Below are 13494 nucleotides of genomic sequence, written 5' to 3'. Positions count from 1 at the left end.
AGGTCACCTATATTGCTTCATTTTCCTACAGTTTTCTTTAGGTCATCCCACAGGGGCTTTTGTAACTGGAAATGTAACGGACTTAAGCAGTAGAGGCTTAAGTATGGTATGACGAAGGCTCTACTCTTGGTATTTATTCCGGTTTTGTCCACAGCCTGGTTTCCCAGTTTTCCTGGGTTGACTGTCCTCTGCTATGTCCGTAATTTTGCAACAGTTGATTTTCATCTATGATTCTTAACCAATAATTTTTAAAGTATTTTTTTATGTGTGATTAATTGGGATACCCACCATGGATAAAAGACTTTTCTCAGCGGAGAAGGGGATTAGGAAATAATGGGCCATTGTTGCCCTGCTCTCTTCAAGGCAGGATTATTTACAAGTTATTCTTTTTTTTTTTAAAATAAATTTATTTATTTAATTTATAATTTTTGGCTGTGTTGGGTCTTCGTTGCTGTGTGCGGGCTTTCTCTAGTTGCGGCGAGCGGGGGCCGCTCCTCACTGCGGTGCACGGGCTTCTCATTGCAGTGGCTTCTCTTGTTGCGGAGCATGGGCTGCTCTAGGTGCGCAGGCTGAGTAGTTGTGGCACACGGGCTCTAGAGCGCAGGCTCAGTAGTTGTGGCGCACAGGCTTAGTTGCTCCGTGACATGTGGGATCTTCCCGGACCAGGGCTCGAACCCGTGTCCCCTGCATTGGCAGATAAGCTATTCTTGACAAAGGGATGGCTTTCTCCATCAGGAAAACCATCCTACCCTTCTTGGTATTTTGTTTGAATTCTGGGCCCTTAAAGATGTCAAGACGGCTCTTATCTTTGATTTTCTTGCCAGTGTCAAAGAAAACATATATATATTGCTCCCTCGCTTTGCCCCCCTCAGGTTATCTGAATGAAGGTATCTCTCTGGTTGAACAACTTAGGTGTTTTATCTTGGCTCTTTTTTAAAAAAAAAAATAGTTAATACTTCGGCTGCGTTGGGTCTTCATTGCTGCGCGTGGGCTTTCTCTAGTTGTGGCAAGCAGGGGCCGCTCCTCGCTACGGTGCATGGCCTTCTCGTTGTGGTGGCTTCTCGTTGTGGAGCACGGGCTCTAGGTGCGTGGGCCTCAGCGGTTGCAGCATGTGGGCTCAGCGGTTGTGGCTTGCGGGCTCTAGAGCGCAGGCTCAGTAGTTGTGGCACACGGGCTTAGTTGCTTTGCGGCATGTGGGATCTTCCCGGACCAGGGATCGGACCCACGTCCCCTGCATTGGCAGGCGGATTCTTAACCACTGTGCCACCAGGGAAGTCCATGTCTTGGCTCTTTTTGTTTTTATAAATAGCCAGTTGCTCTGATTTCATTTTGCTTCCAAAGCTTGCCATGTCAGGCCACTGTATTACTGAATTTAGGACAAGTACTTTGGTGCTACCGTGTAGTTTCTCATACATATTCCCATCATTTCCTTCTAGGCTGCCAAGAGATTGCAGAGGAGTTTCGTTCCCAGGAGATTGATGGACAGGCCCTTTTATTACTTAAAGAGGAACATCTTATGAGTGCCATGAACATCAAGCTGGGCCCTGCCCTCAAGATCTGCGCCAAGATAAACGTCCTCAAGGAGACCTAAGGTGGCCCTCTTGCACAAACCAGCCTAAGGCAGACACTCCCCACTGTCCAGGTTATAACCTGGTGCCAGCAGAGACTTCACAGGGAAGACAGAGCTGTTCCAATTCTGTATGTCTTCTGTAGAGGGGATTACTGAGACAGGGAAGACAAGTGCAAGAATTGGTCGCTGGTGCTACATGGTGGCAGCTTTGACATTTCTCTGGGTTCTACTTTATTTTTTAAATCTTTACGATTCTCACCTACCCTAATCCAATCTTTATAAAAGAGGCAGTCTAGAGAACTAGGACTGCTTGGCCTTATCCCGGAGCGGAGTGTCTAGCCAGGGTCAGAATTCTCCTAGAGGAGGAATGTACAGTATGGTGAGGCAAGGAAATGGGTGGAATGTAGGTGTGCCTCAGCAGTGGGGGAGCTAGGGTTTTCTAGCTTGTGTGACACAAGTAGCAAAATCTGGCACTCCCTCTTCCCTCTGGATCGTGTGACTGTAGCTGTGGCCCAGAGTTTTGTTGTCACTCCCTTAGTATTGGATATTTTCTCCTGCATCCACGGCAGGGTCACCAGCCAGGGTAGAGACTGGGTTGGCATCATTCTGATTTGCTGCAGGGACTAAAAGTTTTGGGCACACATGTGGCTGTTGTCTTTCTTTCCGCATCCCCCTGCTCCTTTCCAGTTTATCTGTTGTCTCCTACCCCACCTTTCTTTTCCATTCCAACTCTGCTCTGTCCTATAGCTTTATAAAGCAGGAGCGCGTGGGACTGAGGTCAGGAATAGAAGTACCTGCCTTAGGCGCTATACCTTATACAACAAAAATATTAAATATTTTTTTTCCTCCTCAGTAAAAGGATGAAAATTGGTCTCAGTTGTCTGTTACTCCATCATTCCAGTGTATCTACCCTCTTCTTTCACACAAATGACTAGGCCAACGTGTTTTTCTTTTTAATCTTTTAAGTGTTTTTGTACAAAAAAATGTATACATATATTTTTTGCATTTTTAAAACACCAGAGTGTGGGGGAGGGATGCAAACAAATAACAAAAAAGATGCTTTTATAACATTATTTTCCCTGTTTAGAAAGAAGAAAAAAAATCATTCCAATAGTATTTAAAAGTCGAAAGATGAAATCATTTCATTTCCTTCTCTAAAGGCTAAAAGAGGCCCCTGCCTATTGATTCCATCCTCCTGTGTCCAGTGGAGCCATGTTACTCTTCAGTGGCCCAGGCTCACTATCACACAAAGATCAGGCCAGGTTTCTGGGCACACGGCCTGAACAGAAAGGTGGAAGCATCAGAAGATTAAGACCGTCTCCCCACAGAAGTAATGTCGTGGGCAAGAAGACACGTCCCTGAGCCAGAAAAAGGGACAAGTGCTGCAGCCGCCGCAGCCAGGGCGGAAGGTGGCAGAGCCCTGGATGTCCCACTTCTGCCTCCATTCCCTTTCCAGAAGACTGGGGGCAAAAAAAAAAAAAAAAAAGTCAAAATGACATGCCTATGAAGGAAAGTGCAACATGTTTAGAAATACTGACACAGGGAACGTTTTAGGAGTAAGAAAAGTTTCGCCAGCTTTGATTGCAAGTGGGAGAAGAAAGTCATCAAGGAGATCCCACTACCAAGGTAAACAGACTTCCCTTTTCTGGAACCCCGGCAGCACAGGAGGTCAATTTCAATGTCCCTTTCCAATGGAGTGGACTTCTGGATTAGGCATTTTGGCTGCAGATGGACCAATAACTTTAGACTACAATCCAGGTCCTAGCTCCAGCTATAAAGTCACTCCAATGCCAGCAAATGATGTATGGTACCTTGTAATCCTCTAACTGGGAAATTTCAAATTTTCCCATCCTAATTCCAGAGGTGGGAGAATTAAGTCTACGACATCACCAGGCTCAAACCAAATGGCAGTACTTGGACTACAACCAAGTAATCACTGCAAAATAGTTCCAAGCAGCAAGAAATTACATCCAGATTCTCATGGAGACTATACTGTAGGGTACAGAGCAACAGCATGAAAGCAATCAAACCTTGTATAAATAATGTTTCTTTGCCTTTTTTTTTTTTAAAATTAAAGAAATCCAGTGTCTCAAAAACTTGTGAAAATGTGTTTAAAAAAGGAAGGGTCAGGGAGCCTGCCATACCCTTTTGCTCATGATAACTCCCCTACTTGTACTTTCTGATACCAAAAGACAGTGCAACAGCCTCTGCTGTCATTGGCCCTATTATATTATCTCTGTCCTACAACTGTACCTCTCAGGAGGGAAGACAAATAGGGAACAAAGGGAAGGCATTTCTACTACTGACAAGTGGATGCAAACCAAAAGCAAACCGGAAAGCAAGAGCAATATTAAGGGTGAGATGAGAGACTGGAGCGGAGGCTGCTTAAGAAACCTGGCTGAGGATGCTTTGGTTTGGGGGCTGAAGAAGCCGGACATTTAAAGTGCAATCACATCGGTAATAAATGATCATCCCTTTCTTCCGACTCCTCCCCCAGCTGGTCATCCCCCACACCACGATACGCAGCAGGCACGTTTCGGGGTTTAGATCGGCACACAAAGTCACAACCATCCTGTAGGGGGAAAGGAAAGGAAGGAAACAATCATTTGAAATCAGCAGCTTTCAGGTGTTATGGTCCAAGAATGTGGCAGGAACTGGTTTTCTCCAGGGATAATGAAGAGAAAACCCCAAAGCTCCAAGGATCAGCTTAAATTGAATGTGGGGAAGAATAGACAGGTTCTAACTTGGCCTCACCCTTTCCTCACCTAGGCCCCTTAAGAGCTGTATCAGGCTCCCAAATCTCAGGAAAAGGACTGCTCTTCCAGCCAAGCCTTAACAAGGCCAGACACTAAGATGCTATGTTGCTTATCTGTACTAGGGCAACCAACTGTCTTGGTTTGCTGGGACTTTTGTGGTTTTAGCACCCAATGTCCGGTGTCTCAGGAAACCCCTCAGTCTGGGCAAACTAGGATGGCTGGTCATTCAACCTTGTCTGTAGGCCACGGACTCAGCCAGCTGCCCTGTTACTTACTGCTACCAGGTTGCCAAGATCCTGCCAGAAGGCCAAGTGGGGAAACTGCTCCATTCCTTTGGCTCCCATCACCAGTCGCTGGTACAGGAACCCCCCGATGATATAGACGGCGATCAGCGATGCAAACCTATTGAGAGAGAAAGACATCTATACTCAAAAACCAAGAAATAGTAAGACTCAGAAACTAAAGATAATCTCTATATTCATTGTTACCTATTTCCTAAGCTGTGTTCCATAAAAATGAAAGGAAAAAAAAAGGGTAGTCAGTTGAATGAACAAGGGGGTTGGTAGGTCCTTAGAAAACCAATTAGAGTGTCAGTCTGAGAAAACCAAAATGATCAGAATAAAATAAGACAGAGTTTGTGACTCTGACTTAGGGCTGAGAACAGTCACCATTAGATACACAACTCCATTTCTTTAAAAGTTCGAATAATCTAATGGCAGCATATTAAAAACTGTCCAGCCCTCCAGTAGGGAAAAAACCCTACATCCAAATGCAAATATTTATTGGGGCCAAAACATTAAGTCATTTTTTAAAACTTGTGCAGAGTTTAAAGAGGATTTTTACAAATTACAGTATAACATATACATGCACACACACTATTTGTACCTATAGACCTCCAAGTAATTGTGGAGTTAAAAAAAAAAAAAGGTTTGGACTGATAAAGGAAAACGTACTCACGTGACAAGTAAGATAGAACCCACGCTGAGGTGGGAGATCTCTGGGGAACAGGCCAGGCTGCTGTCTATCTCAAAGAGGTAGAAACAGTCTTGGACTTTGCCTCGCTCCTCAAACACAGGGTTAAAATTGTCCTGATGACAAGAGGACAGAACACAACATTTATGTTGTGTCTGACACCTGTCTGAAAAAAGCACAAACCCCCAAAACCCCCAAAACATTTGCTTTCTCCTGGTCCAAAACCTCCTCTTCCATGTATGATGGAACACGGGTGCCTATGACTCAGGGAAAAGCTGAACTTCTCGTTTTATCTCCTCGGTCCCAATTATCTTGTTCCCTCTGGACAGTCTCTCCCACCTCAGGCCAGTCCTTTCATTTCCTCTAGGCTCCTAGGCCCCAGGGTGCCTCACCGCTAGGGTGTGTCGATTGCAGGAGATCATCACCACTGCCCGACGCTGCTCCTTGCCACAGTGACTGTCATATTCATCACCCCCTTTATAGATCAGCATGATCCAATTACCTGAGGAGGAACAAGGAAAACGGAGCTTTGGGGTGCGGGAAAAGCAGAGGCAGACCTGGGCACTGTGGTAGAGTGGAAGTGAGTTCAATGAAATTGGCTGTAATTAAAATAACCCTTTCAGGATGAGCTCTGTATACCAGAAACAGCAGCTAAACCTTGCTCCTTTATAACAGCTATGTGTTCCCTTATTAAGACGACTAAGAATCAGACAGTCATACAAGAATAACCTTAATTTTCCACAAAAATTAAGGCAATTGACAGTGCAAATACAATTATGATCCATACCTTAACCATGACTCATTTTCCGAATACCTGCCAACATCAAAAGGAGAGGTTCCACCCAATTACTTGGTGGCAAGGGAAAGCCTAAGATCGTAAAGTCACCACAGATAAATTCAAAGTGGATGATTTTGAAGACTGAGGGGCATTTTTCCTTCTTTAGTATTTACTGTGTTCAAATTTCTTTTGCAAAGTATCATTTGATCAATAATCACATGAGGTGAATCAGGTAAGGACTGTGCTTCCAATTTTGCATATGAGAAAACAAAATCAAAAAGGTGAAATGATTTTTCAAAGTCACAGGACAAATAAATATGAGCTGGATCAAAAATCCAGTCTTCTGACCTCTAGCCCCAAACTCTTGACGTTGTTTTTTATTATGTTATTTATAGGAGCAACAATGTGCAGTGAATAATTTATTTATCTGCTTAAGGGAGGAAAATAGACCACAGTTGCTCACATAGTCCTTTCCAGCAATATGATTTTATGATTTTTGAGAAATATTATCAACATAACTCAAGATGGTGGGGAAATTTTTGTAGACTGACTGGTTTGCAAAAAAGCTTGATCTCACTTTAAAACAAACACATAAATGTCCTGAGCCTTGGCTGTGGAGGAGCTGTGGAACTAGGTATCCTGTGGTTTGGGGGTATCTCAGATGAGCTGAACCACACATACCGTATGGTACACTGAAGAGCCTGGGAAGGGCTGAGACATACAGGATTATCAGAGGGATTCAATTAACTGATCAACAGGGAGAATCTTACTTCCATTGAAGATCTGAGTGCTGTTGATTCTCCCTACTACTGTCTCCTTCCCATTACTTTTGTTGATCTGCACCAGGCCTGCCCCAGAGGTTTGGTTGCCAGCTTCTCGGCACACCCGGAACATGTAGATATACATGTCTGGGCCCTGGCCCACGGTGCTCTCAAAGCTGTGAGAAGTGAGGAGAAGGAAGAGGACAGTTACAGCTGTCAGCCTTAGGAAGAGCAGTTTCCTTTTTAACAACAACAACAATGGTGCACTCAACTTATTTATCTGATGTCACGGCTAAACGTCCTAGTGAATAATATCTGTTGCATCATGAGATATCCATGACCCAGACAGAACACCCTATCTGTTGATGACGACTGATTAAAATACAGCATCCAAGACAGCTAGTATTCTAGATATTTCTAGAATAATTGCTCTAGACTATGCTAAAACATTACTACTTCCCCTTGAGTAAGGGTCTGTGTTCATGAGATACACCCTCCTTCCTTAAAGATTATCTTCAGATTTATATACCAGAAGATTCCTGACACTTATGATGACGCAGCAGGCCTAAATATATTATTCTGATACTTGTAAATATCGAGGCATCAAATAATGCTTTTTAGTTCCTATGAGCTGGTTTCTTGGATCCAGTCTTGGAAACCGCTACTCTTCTGCATAAGGTACCTGCACATGGCTGCTGAACACTGGGCTGAGCATGTGCTCTATATCATGAAGGAAAGCAAGATAGCACGGCCAAATAAGACTAATATTGCTAAAGTTCACATTAGAACTGTCTCTCAGAGGAGGTTATGATACATGTATCCCCCCTATGCTTGGGGGGGGGGGAAATAAAATCAGTACTAAATACTACTAAATAAAATACTAAAATAAAATCAGTAAGAGGAGGACGAGATTCTTTAATAAAGTTAGCTCCTCAAGCCCTTTAAGATTCTTCTCATTTACCTTTTGTTAAACAGCGGCGTCAGCCTCTTCAGTAGAGCCAACTCTTTCTCTGACTCTTTATCCTTTTCTCCTACCAGGTCGCATGTTTTTTCTTCGGTCTGCCAGGATTCTCTTACTGCCACGGCCAGCAGCAGCAGCAGGCCAGTCATCCAGGAGCTGTAGAGGGGGAACATCCTTTTGGGAGAGGAAGTGCGTGTGTTAGGGAAAGAGGGAGAGGATCGGGAGAGAAGGGAAAGAAAGCAAGCATATGAATGTGTCATAAATGAATGGTATTTTTTTAACCTTTTAATCTTCCACCCACCACCTATTATTTTACACTAGCCAGTTTTCTTCATTATTATGATGTTGGGCTTTATTTTCTTGTCTCCATTTCAAGTTCTGTTTTCTCCATTATTTAATATTCAGAATTGGAACCTTAAATCTCCAGGTTTCTCTTTTTCTTTTTAAAACTTATTTCAAAAGCTTCTTCCTAGCTGACTCCCTTGCTTGACACCACTGGTCACCTCCTTCTCGTGCCCCTTTCATGTACATTCAACAAAGAGGACAGCATTGGCCTTGGTGAAGAGTTAGTGTCTATAGATTGTTGTTGAGATTTCTGCAAGGTGCGCACAAAAAAAGAATATCTAGACTTCTAAGCTGTATTGGGAGAAAAACACATTTTTGGTCCTAGAAACTGTCAGAAGAACCAATCAATGGCCTAGAGAATACTTAAGTGTGACCAATGAACAGTATTTTGATTATGCAGAAACTATAAGATTCTTTGGCATATGCAACAAATATTACCTTTTAATATCTCTGTGCCAAGAGCACCTGTGTTAGGAAACCCATATACAGATATACATATATATATATATACACACATGCACATATGTATCTATCACCTGTGTCGGGAAACTCTCTCTATATATCAATCACTTTCAGTCTAATTCATAGGTAAGTCCTTCAGAACAAACTATGGGGCTGAGAAGAGGGAAAGGAAAGAACAAAAAGAATTAAATTATGACAGCCTGGTGGAGACATCCTTGCCTCTTTACCATTTGGCAAGAAATTAGATTAAGATGTCTCACTATTTAGAGTTCAATACTGGTTCATAAATACTGCTTAAACCAGTGGCCCTCCATAAGATAATTCTCGAATTACAATTGACACTTGATAAGGGCTAGTTGGAAGTTATTAAGAAAGATGTAAAATAGAGAAAAAGACTTGAATACTTTGGGACCTAAGTCCTCATTTTAATATTCAGGAGCATCTAACAGTCTTTGTTCATATTCACCATAAGAATGATAAACAGAAACACTGCCACAGCACCTAAAACTCGACATCTACCTGTTCTGATGTCTCACCTCTGAAAAATCATTCAATCATTTAAATGATAGGAAGAACAAAATTCACTAGGTCCAAATGAGTGGTTTGAATAAGTATTCCAAAACCCACCTCAGGCTCTACAGTCATGAACCTCAAGAGTTTCTAGCTTCCAATTGCTGATAACTCTAGGAATTCATCACGTCACTTTACAATTTAGCAAATCCAATTCATCTGATGCTTGTACTGCTTTAGGAATGGCAGTGTGCGGCTGTTTCCCAAACTCATTTTCTTTTCTCTAATTCCATCTTTATACCCAGGATACACTGATTTACCCTTTCAAAAGAAATCACTTTGGTATCCATTAATGATCCCTTAGGCCATCACTACTTGTTAATTTTATAACAGTATCACCAATTTTTCTGATACAAAGATTCAATTCTTCCGAATTTTTCTCACTTATGATAAAATGCTTCCATACTACAAGTCTGGACTTTGGTTTGAATACTCTTTTAAAGTCCTCTAATTCTTTGTCATGCTGGTCCACTGACTCCACTGCATTTTTAGCATATAAAACTTAAAACAGGCAGAATTTAATGGGTACTAATAGGTACCTGAATAAATTTTCTCCACTCTCCTAAACAAACTTACATTTTTTTTTTGGATGTCTGATCTCATTTATTTGTTACTCTTAGAACATCTCATTTTTGACTGGACTCAGACTTAGAGGTAGAAGCTCTCAGAGGACAGCCTCCGTCTCTTGGCAATCTGTTCCTGTTGTTTTTCTTTGGCCTCCTTCATTCTCTTGGCCAAGAGTTTAGCATATCCTGCAGCCTCTTCCTTATTTTCTTAGTATGCTGTTTCTTCAGAGCAATATGCTGACGTTTGTGTTGCAGAACACGTGGAGTAACAAGACGCTGAGTCTTGTGTGCTTTGGTCCTAGGTTTCCTACCCTCTTTGTTTAGGGGTTTTCTCTCACAATATACTGGCGGACATAGAGAGAGACTGAAAAGTTTGTGGATTCTGCTAGCTCTTTTGGGCCCCAGCTGACGAGGCGAAGTTGTGAGTCCAGGAATATGCTTCTCCCCTTTTTCCACTATGACCAAATTGAGAACACTCAGATTGGCATCCACAATGCAACCCCGTACAGATCTGTGCTTTCTTTCTCCAGTCCTCCTTGGTCTGTAACAGGAATGCCCCTTATTCAGTAGCGGGTAGACTCTACCATGGGTCCAGACACCTGCTTCATGGGAAAAACCTTGTTTGTTGTTCCCACCGATTCAGACCACATAACCCTTCCATTCTTCACCCAGAGCATTAGCAGCAACTTCTGTGGCCATATGCTTCTTACAAAAGGTACGAAGTTTTTGTTCATCGTCCACTTCAATGAGTTTCTGGCAGCCATTGGCTGGGAAAGAGATGTTCAACTTCATCCTGAAGTGGCCAACTGCCTCTGAGGCACCATGATAAAAAGCTAAATGAACTTACATTTGACATTCTTTTTTTAAAATTTATTTTATTTATTTATTTTTGGCTGTGTTGGGTCTTCATTACTGAGCGCGGGCTTTCTCTAGTTGTGGTGAGCGGGGGCTACTCTTTGTTGCAGTGCGCGGGCTTCTCATTGTGGTGGCTTCTCTTGTTGTGGAGCACGGGCTCTAGGCGCGTGGACTTCAGTAGTTGTGGTGCACGGGCTTAGTTGCTCTGCGGCATGTGGGATCTTCCCGGACCAGGGATCAAACACGTGTCCCCTGCATTGGCAGGTGGACTCTTAACCACTGCACCACCTGGGAAGTCCCACATTTGACATTCCGTTTCCCACATTCCACTAGGGCAACCAATACTTGGGAAGTCATCTCCCCGACTTGGTGTACTCCAAACATCAATTCATTGTAGTAATATTAATAAGGTGTTTCCATAGAATAAGTATAGCCAGCCACAAAGTCTGAGGCTCCCATAAACACATACAAAGCATCAACAGTAAACACTTAATAGAGTGCTTGCCTTTTGCTAGGCATTTAACATACATTAACCAGTTAAGCCTTACAAAAACCCTATGCAGTAAATACGACTGTCCTTATTTTACAGAGGAGAAAACTAGACACAGCTAGTGGCGTGAACCAGATAGTGCAGCTCTGAGCTCATGGTCTACACTTAACCATTCCTTTCACATTAAGTTTTCTGGAGATCAGAGTAGGCAGTCAAAGTTTTGCTTTCATTTTGACAAAGCAAGAAGGGGAAGTGACTCCTCACATGGTTCACTAAACAGGAGGCAGAATAAAGAACCCAGACCTCAAACTCCTACCTTCTCTAAATTCACTCACTGATCCACACAACTTGACCAGCTGACTAAAATAAGAGGCTCCTTTTAGTAGATTGATTAAGCATGACATTTCCTTTATATTCTTGCAGGACCCAATTTGAAATTTCAACTTTCTGTGCTTTCAATATTCTTTTATCCAGGACCATTTTCTGGAGGGATGCTCACACACAAGACTGTGTTCTTTGGCTTCAAAGTTAGTTCCTTATCTGTTAACAGTTGATGATTTCTTTTCCCAAATTAGAACAAAGACTCTCACAAAACTGCAAAAGGATGAAGGGCTGAACACCCTGCAGCCAGCATTAGTTGAGTCGAACTAGCTTTCATTTAATTATTGGTTCAAAAAGATAGGAGATAAAAAGAGATATATTCTTCTCTTTCCTGCTTAAGAGTTGGCTACATTTGAGCTGCTTCTCTTTGATTCAGTGGCATATGCTCTAAGTGCTTTATCTAGATTATGTTCATCAATCTTCACAACCCAGAAAAGTAGATATAATTTCTCCCATTTTACAGATGAGGAAACTGATTCCTACAGAGCTTAAGTTACTTGCCTTAGGTTATACCAGTATTAAACGTGTATGAAGTTATTAGTAAGGCAACTTGAATGAGTCATGGTATAAAGCTATTTTCTGATAAATAAAGGAGTGCAAAAATGTATTCGTAAGAGTATGAAATCCAAGGGCTGGGTAGTCCCCTTTTACATCTAATTGTGCTACAATTAGATTCTCAAGATGCAAGAGTTTGTCCTAGATACTTTGGAAACAAGCGGCAGGACTTAAAGATTTTGAAAAATCCCTTTCAATTTTCTTGTTCTACAACGATAGATCCATACAGTTAAGGCTAAAAAATTCTCCTCCAATGGGATGACCAATGACTAAGTCAGGAATTGGGAAACACTTTACATCACTAGGCCTCTGTACCACTCACTTCCCCCAGACTAGCCATGACCATTTTCTGTTTTTCGGTGGAATTTCTACTTTCTTCTCTCTGGCTCATTTCTGATGGCGACGGCCCTTACCTCCTGTCTCCAGCAGCCCACACTTTCAGAAGAGCAGCCCTAACTAGCTGAACCGCCCAAGGTTGAAAAGACTTAAGAAAGCAACTCTAGCCCAAGGGCGGAAGCTCTCTCCAAAAAGGAACGCAAATCCCTCTATTGGCGACTCTTCGTACCATACACTCATCTCCCTCAAACTTCTTCCAGGCTTCCAGACATTCGCGTCCCGTCTAGTCTCCCGACTTTGCAAATGCTTAGGGCCATACCCTCTACAAATGATGCCACCTGACCTCCCTCTACGATGCGGGCCAAAATCCCGTCTACGGGTATCCAGTAACACCTCGAACAGACTCCAGACTTAGCGACCTTCCTTTCCCTGCCTTCCAAACTCTGGTCTTGGAGATCCTTTCTCCCTCACTCCCTTGGCGACTCTGTAACTCCCCAACCTTACGCCTCCGCCTTTCTACCCTCGGGCTCCTTAGCTGGATTTTTGGGCTAGAACTCGGGCCAAAGGAGACTCAGCAATCCCGGCCCCCGTCACAGCCACGAGGGGTGAGCGCTCTCCAGCCCACTCCTCCACGCCCCTCATACTCACGTGTCACAGGCAAAGGGGGCAGCCACAGCTCAGAATCCCCGGCCGAGTACCTGCTCGCGGCTGGGAGACAGCACCAGCGAGGGGCCGGCCGCAGACCCCGGTTCCAGAGCTCGCGGCAGAGCCAGCGACCCCACGAGCGCCTCGCTGGGCTCCACTCTGGGAACCGGAAACAGGAAGTGCCGGGCGGCCGCTGGGCAACTGCTCCTCCCACTAGACCCCGCGGCATGTCACGGTAGAACCGTTTCGCTGCTTTCCCCTTCCCGGCCTCTCAGATCATCCCGGACGCTGATTGGCCAGGACCGTGGGCCTTAGGCTCCGCCCCCGCGGCATCAACTCCAATCCCTATCGAGATTTGCAAGTTTAGTTCCACCTTTGCGGGTCGCCTTTCTCCTGACTGGGGTCCCAGACTCCCACCTCCTGGCCTCTCGGCTCGGGCCCCTGTCACGCGGGGTCACGCGGGGGTCACGCGCGGTCAGGCGCCAGGCTCG

General features: G+C 43.8%; 2 protein-coding genes and 1 pseudogene across 9 annotated transcripts in view; 1 reads left to right on the top strand and 2 right to left on the bottom strand.

The window, feature by feature from the left end:
• The window catches only part of PHC1 (polyhomeotic homolog 1), a 44876-nt gene extending 41813 nt beyond the window's left edge, over nucleotides 1–3063 (top strand). For all 4 annotated transcript variants that reach the window (XM_019926045.3, XM_073789056.1, XM_019926044.3 and 1 more), the window contains one exon: nucleotides 1437–3063. In XM_019926045.3, the coding sequence (XP_019781604.2) occupies nucleotides 1437–1591 (155 nt within the window). In that variant the 3' untranslated portion in view covers nucleotides 1592–3063. The remainder of the gene's footprint in view (nucleotides 1–1436) is intronic.
• On the bottom strand, nucleotides 2508–13333 carry M6PR (mannose-6-phosphate receptor, cation dependent). 5 transcript variants are annotated; one of them, XM_019926046.3, is made up of 8 exons: nucleotides 13007–13283; nucleotides 7799–7972; nucleotides 6847–7013; nucleotides 5691–5800; nucleotides 5284–5414; nucleotides 4602–4728; nucleotides 4024–4142; nucleotides 2508–3030 (listed from the first exon to the last, which is right to left on the bottom strand). In XM_019926046.3, the coding sequence occupies exons 2-8, from the start codon at nucleotides 7969–7971 to the stop codon at nucleotides 2871–2873; spliced, it is 987 nt and encodes a 328-aa protein (XP_019781605.2). In that variant the 5' UTR covers nucleotide 7972; nucleotides 13007–13283; the 3' UTR covers nucleotides 2508–2870. The 5 variants fall into 5 exon arrangements, 4 of the variants coding, with proteins under 4 accessions (XP_019781605.2, XP_073645158.1, XP_073645159.1 ...); XR_012324532.1 differs by having other exon boundaries at nucleotides 2998–3030; nucleotides 3965–4142; nucleotides 13007–13266; XM_073789057.1 differs by lacking the exon at nucleotides 4024–4142 and having other exon boundaries at nucleotides 13007–13303.
• On the bottom strand, nucleotides 7979–13000 carry LOC109548458 (small ribosomal subunit protein eS6-like; annotated as a pseudogene).
• Nucleotides 13334–13494: the final 161 nt, after the last annotated feature.

Source organism: Tursiops truncatus, chromosome 11 (genome assembly GCF_011762595.2).
Source record: "Tursiops truncatus isolate mTurTru1 chromosome 11, mTurTru1.mat.Y, whole genome shotgun sequence".
Lineage (NCBI taxonomy): Eukaryota > Metazoa > Chordata > Mammalia > Artiodactyla > Delphinidae > Tursiops > Tursiops truncatus.
The sequence above is the reverse complement of the archived record's forward strand: the minus strand, read 5'-3'. Positions and strand labels throughout refer to the sequence as shown.

Bases quoted from the DNA above. Each gene is read 5' to 3' on its own strand.
- M6PR (XM_019926046.3), bottom strand. From the start codon at position 7,971: ATGTTCCCCCTCTACAGCTCCTGGATGACTGGCCTGCTGCTGCTGCTG. The intron at 4,143-4,601 runs GTAAGTAACAGG...TTCCCCCTACAG, and splicing joins ATCTTGGCAACCTGGTAGCA to GATGGTTGTGACTTTGTGTG. The intron at 3,031-4,023 runs GTGATTGCACTT...TTTTGCCCCCAG, and splicing joins GATGATCATTTATTACCGAT to TCTTCTGGAAAGGGAATGGA.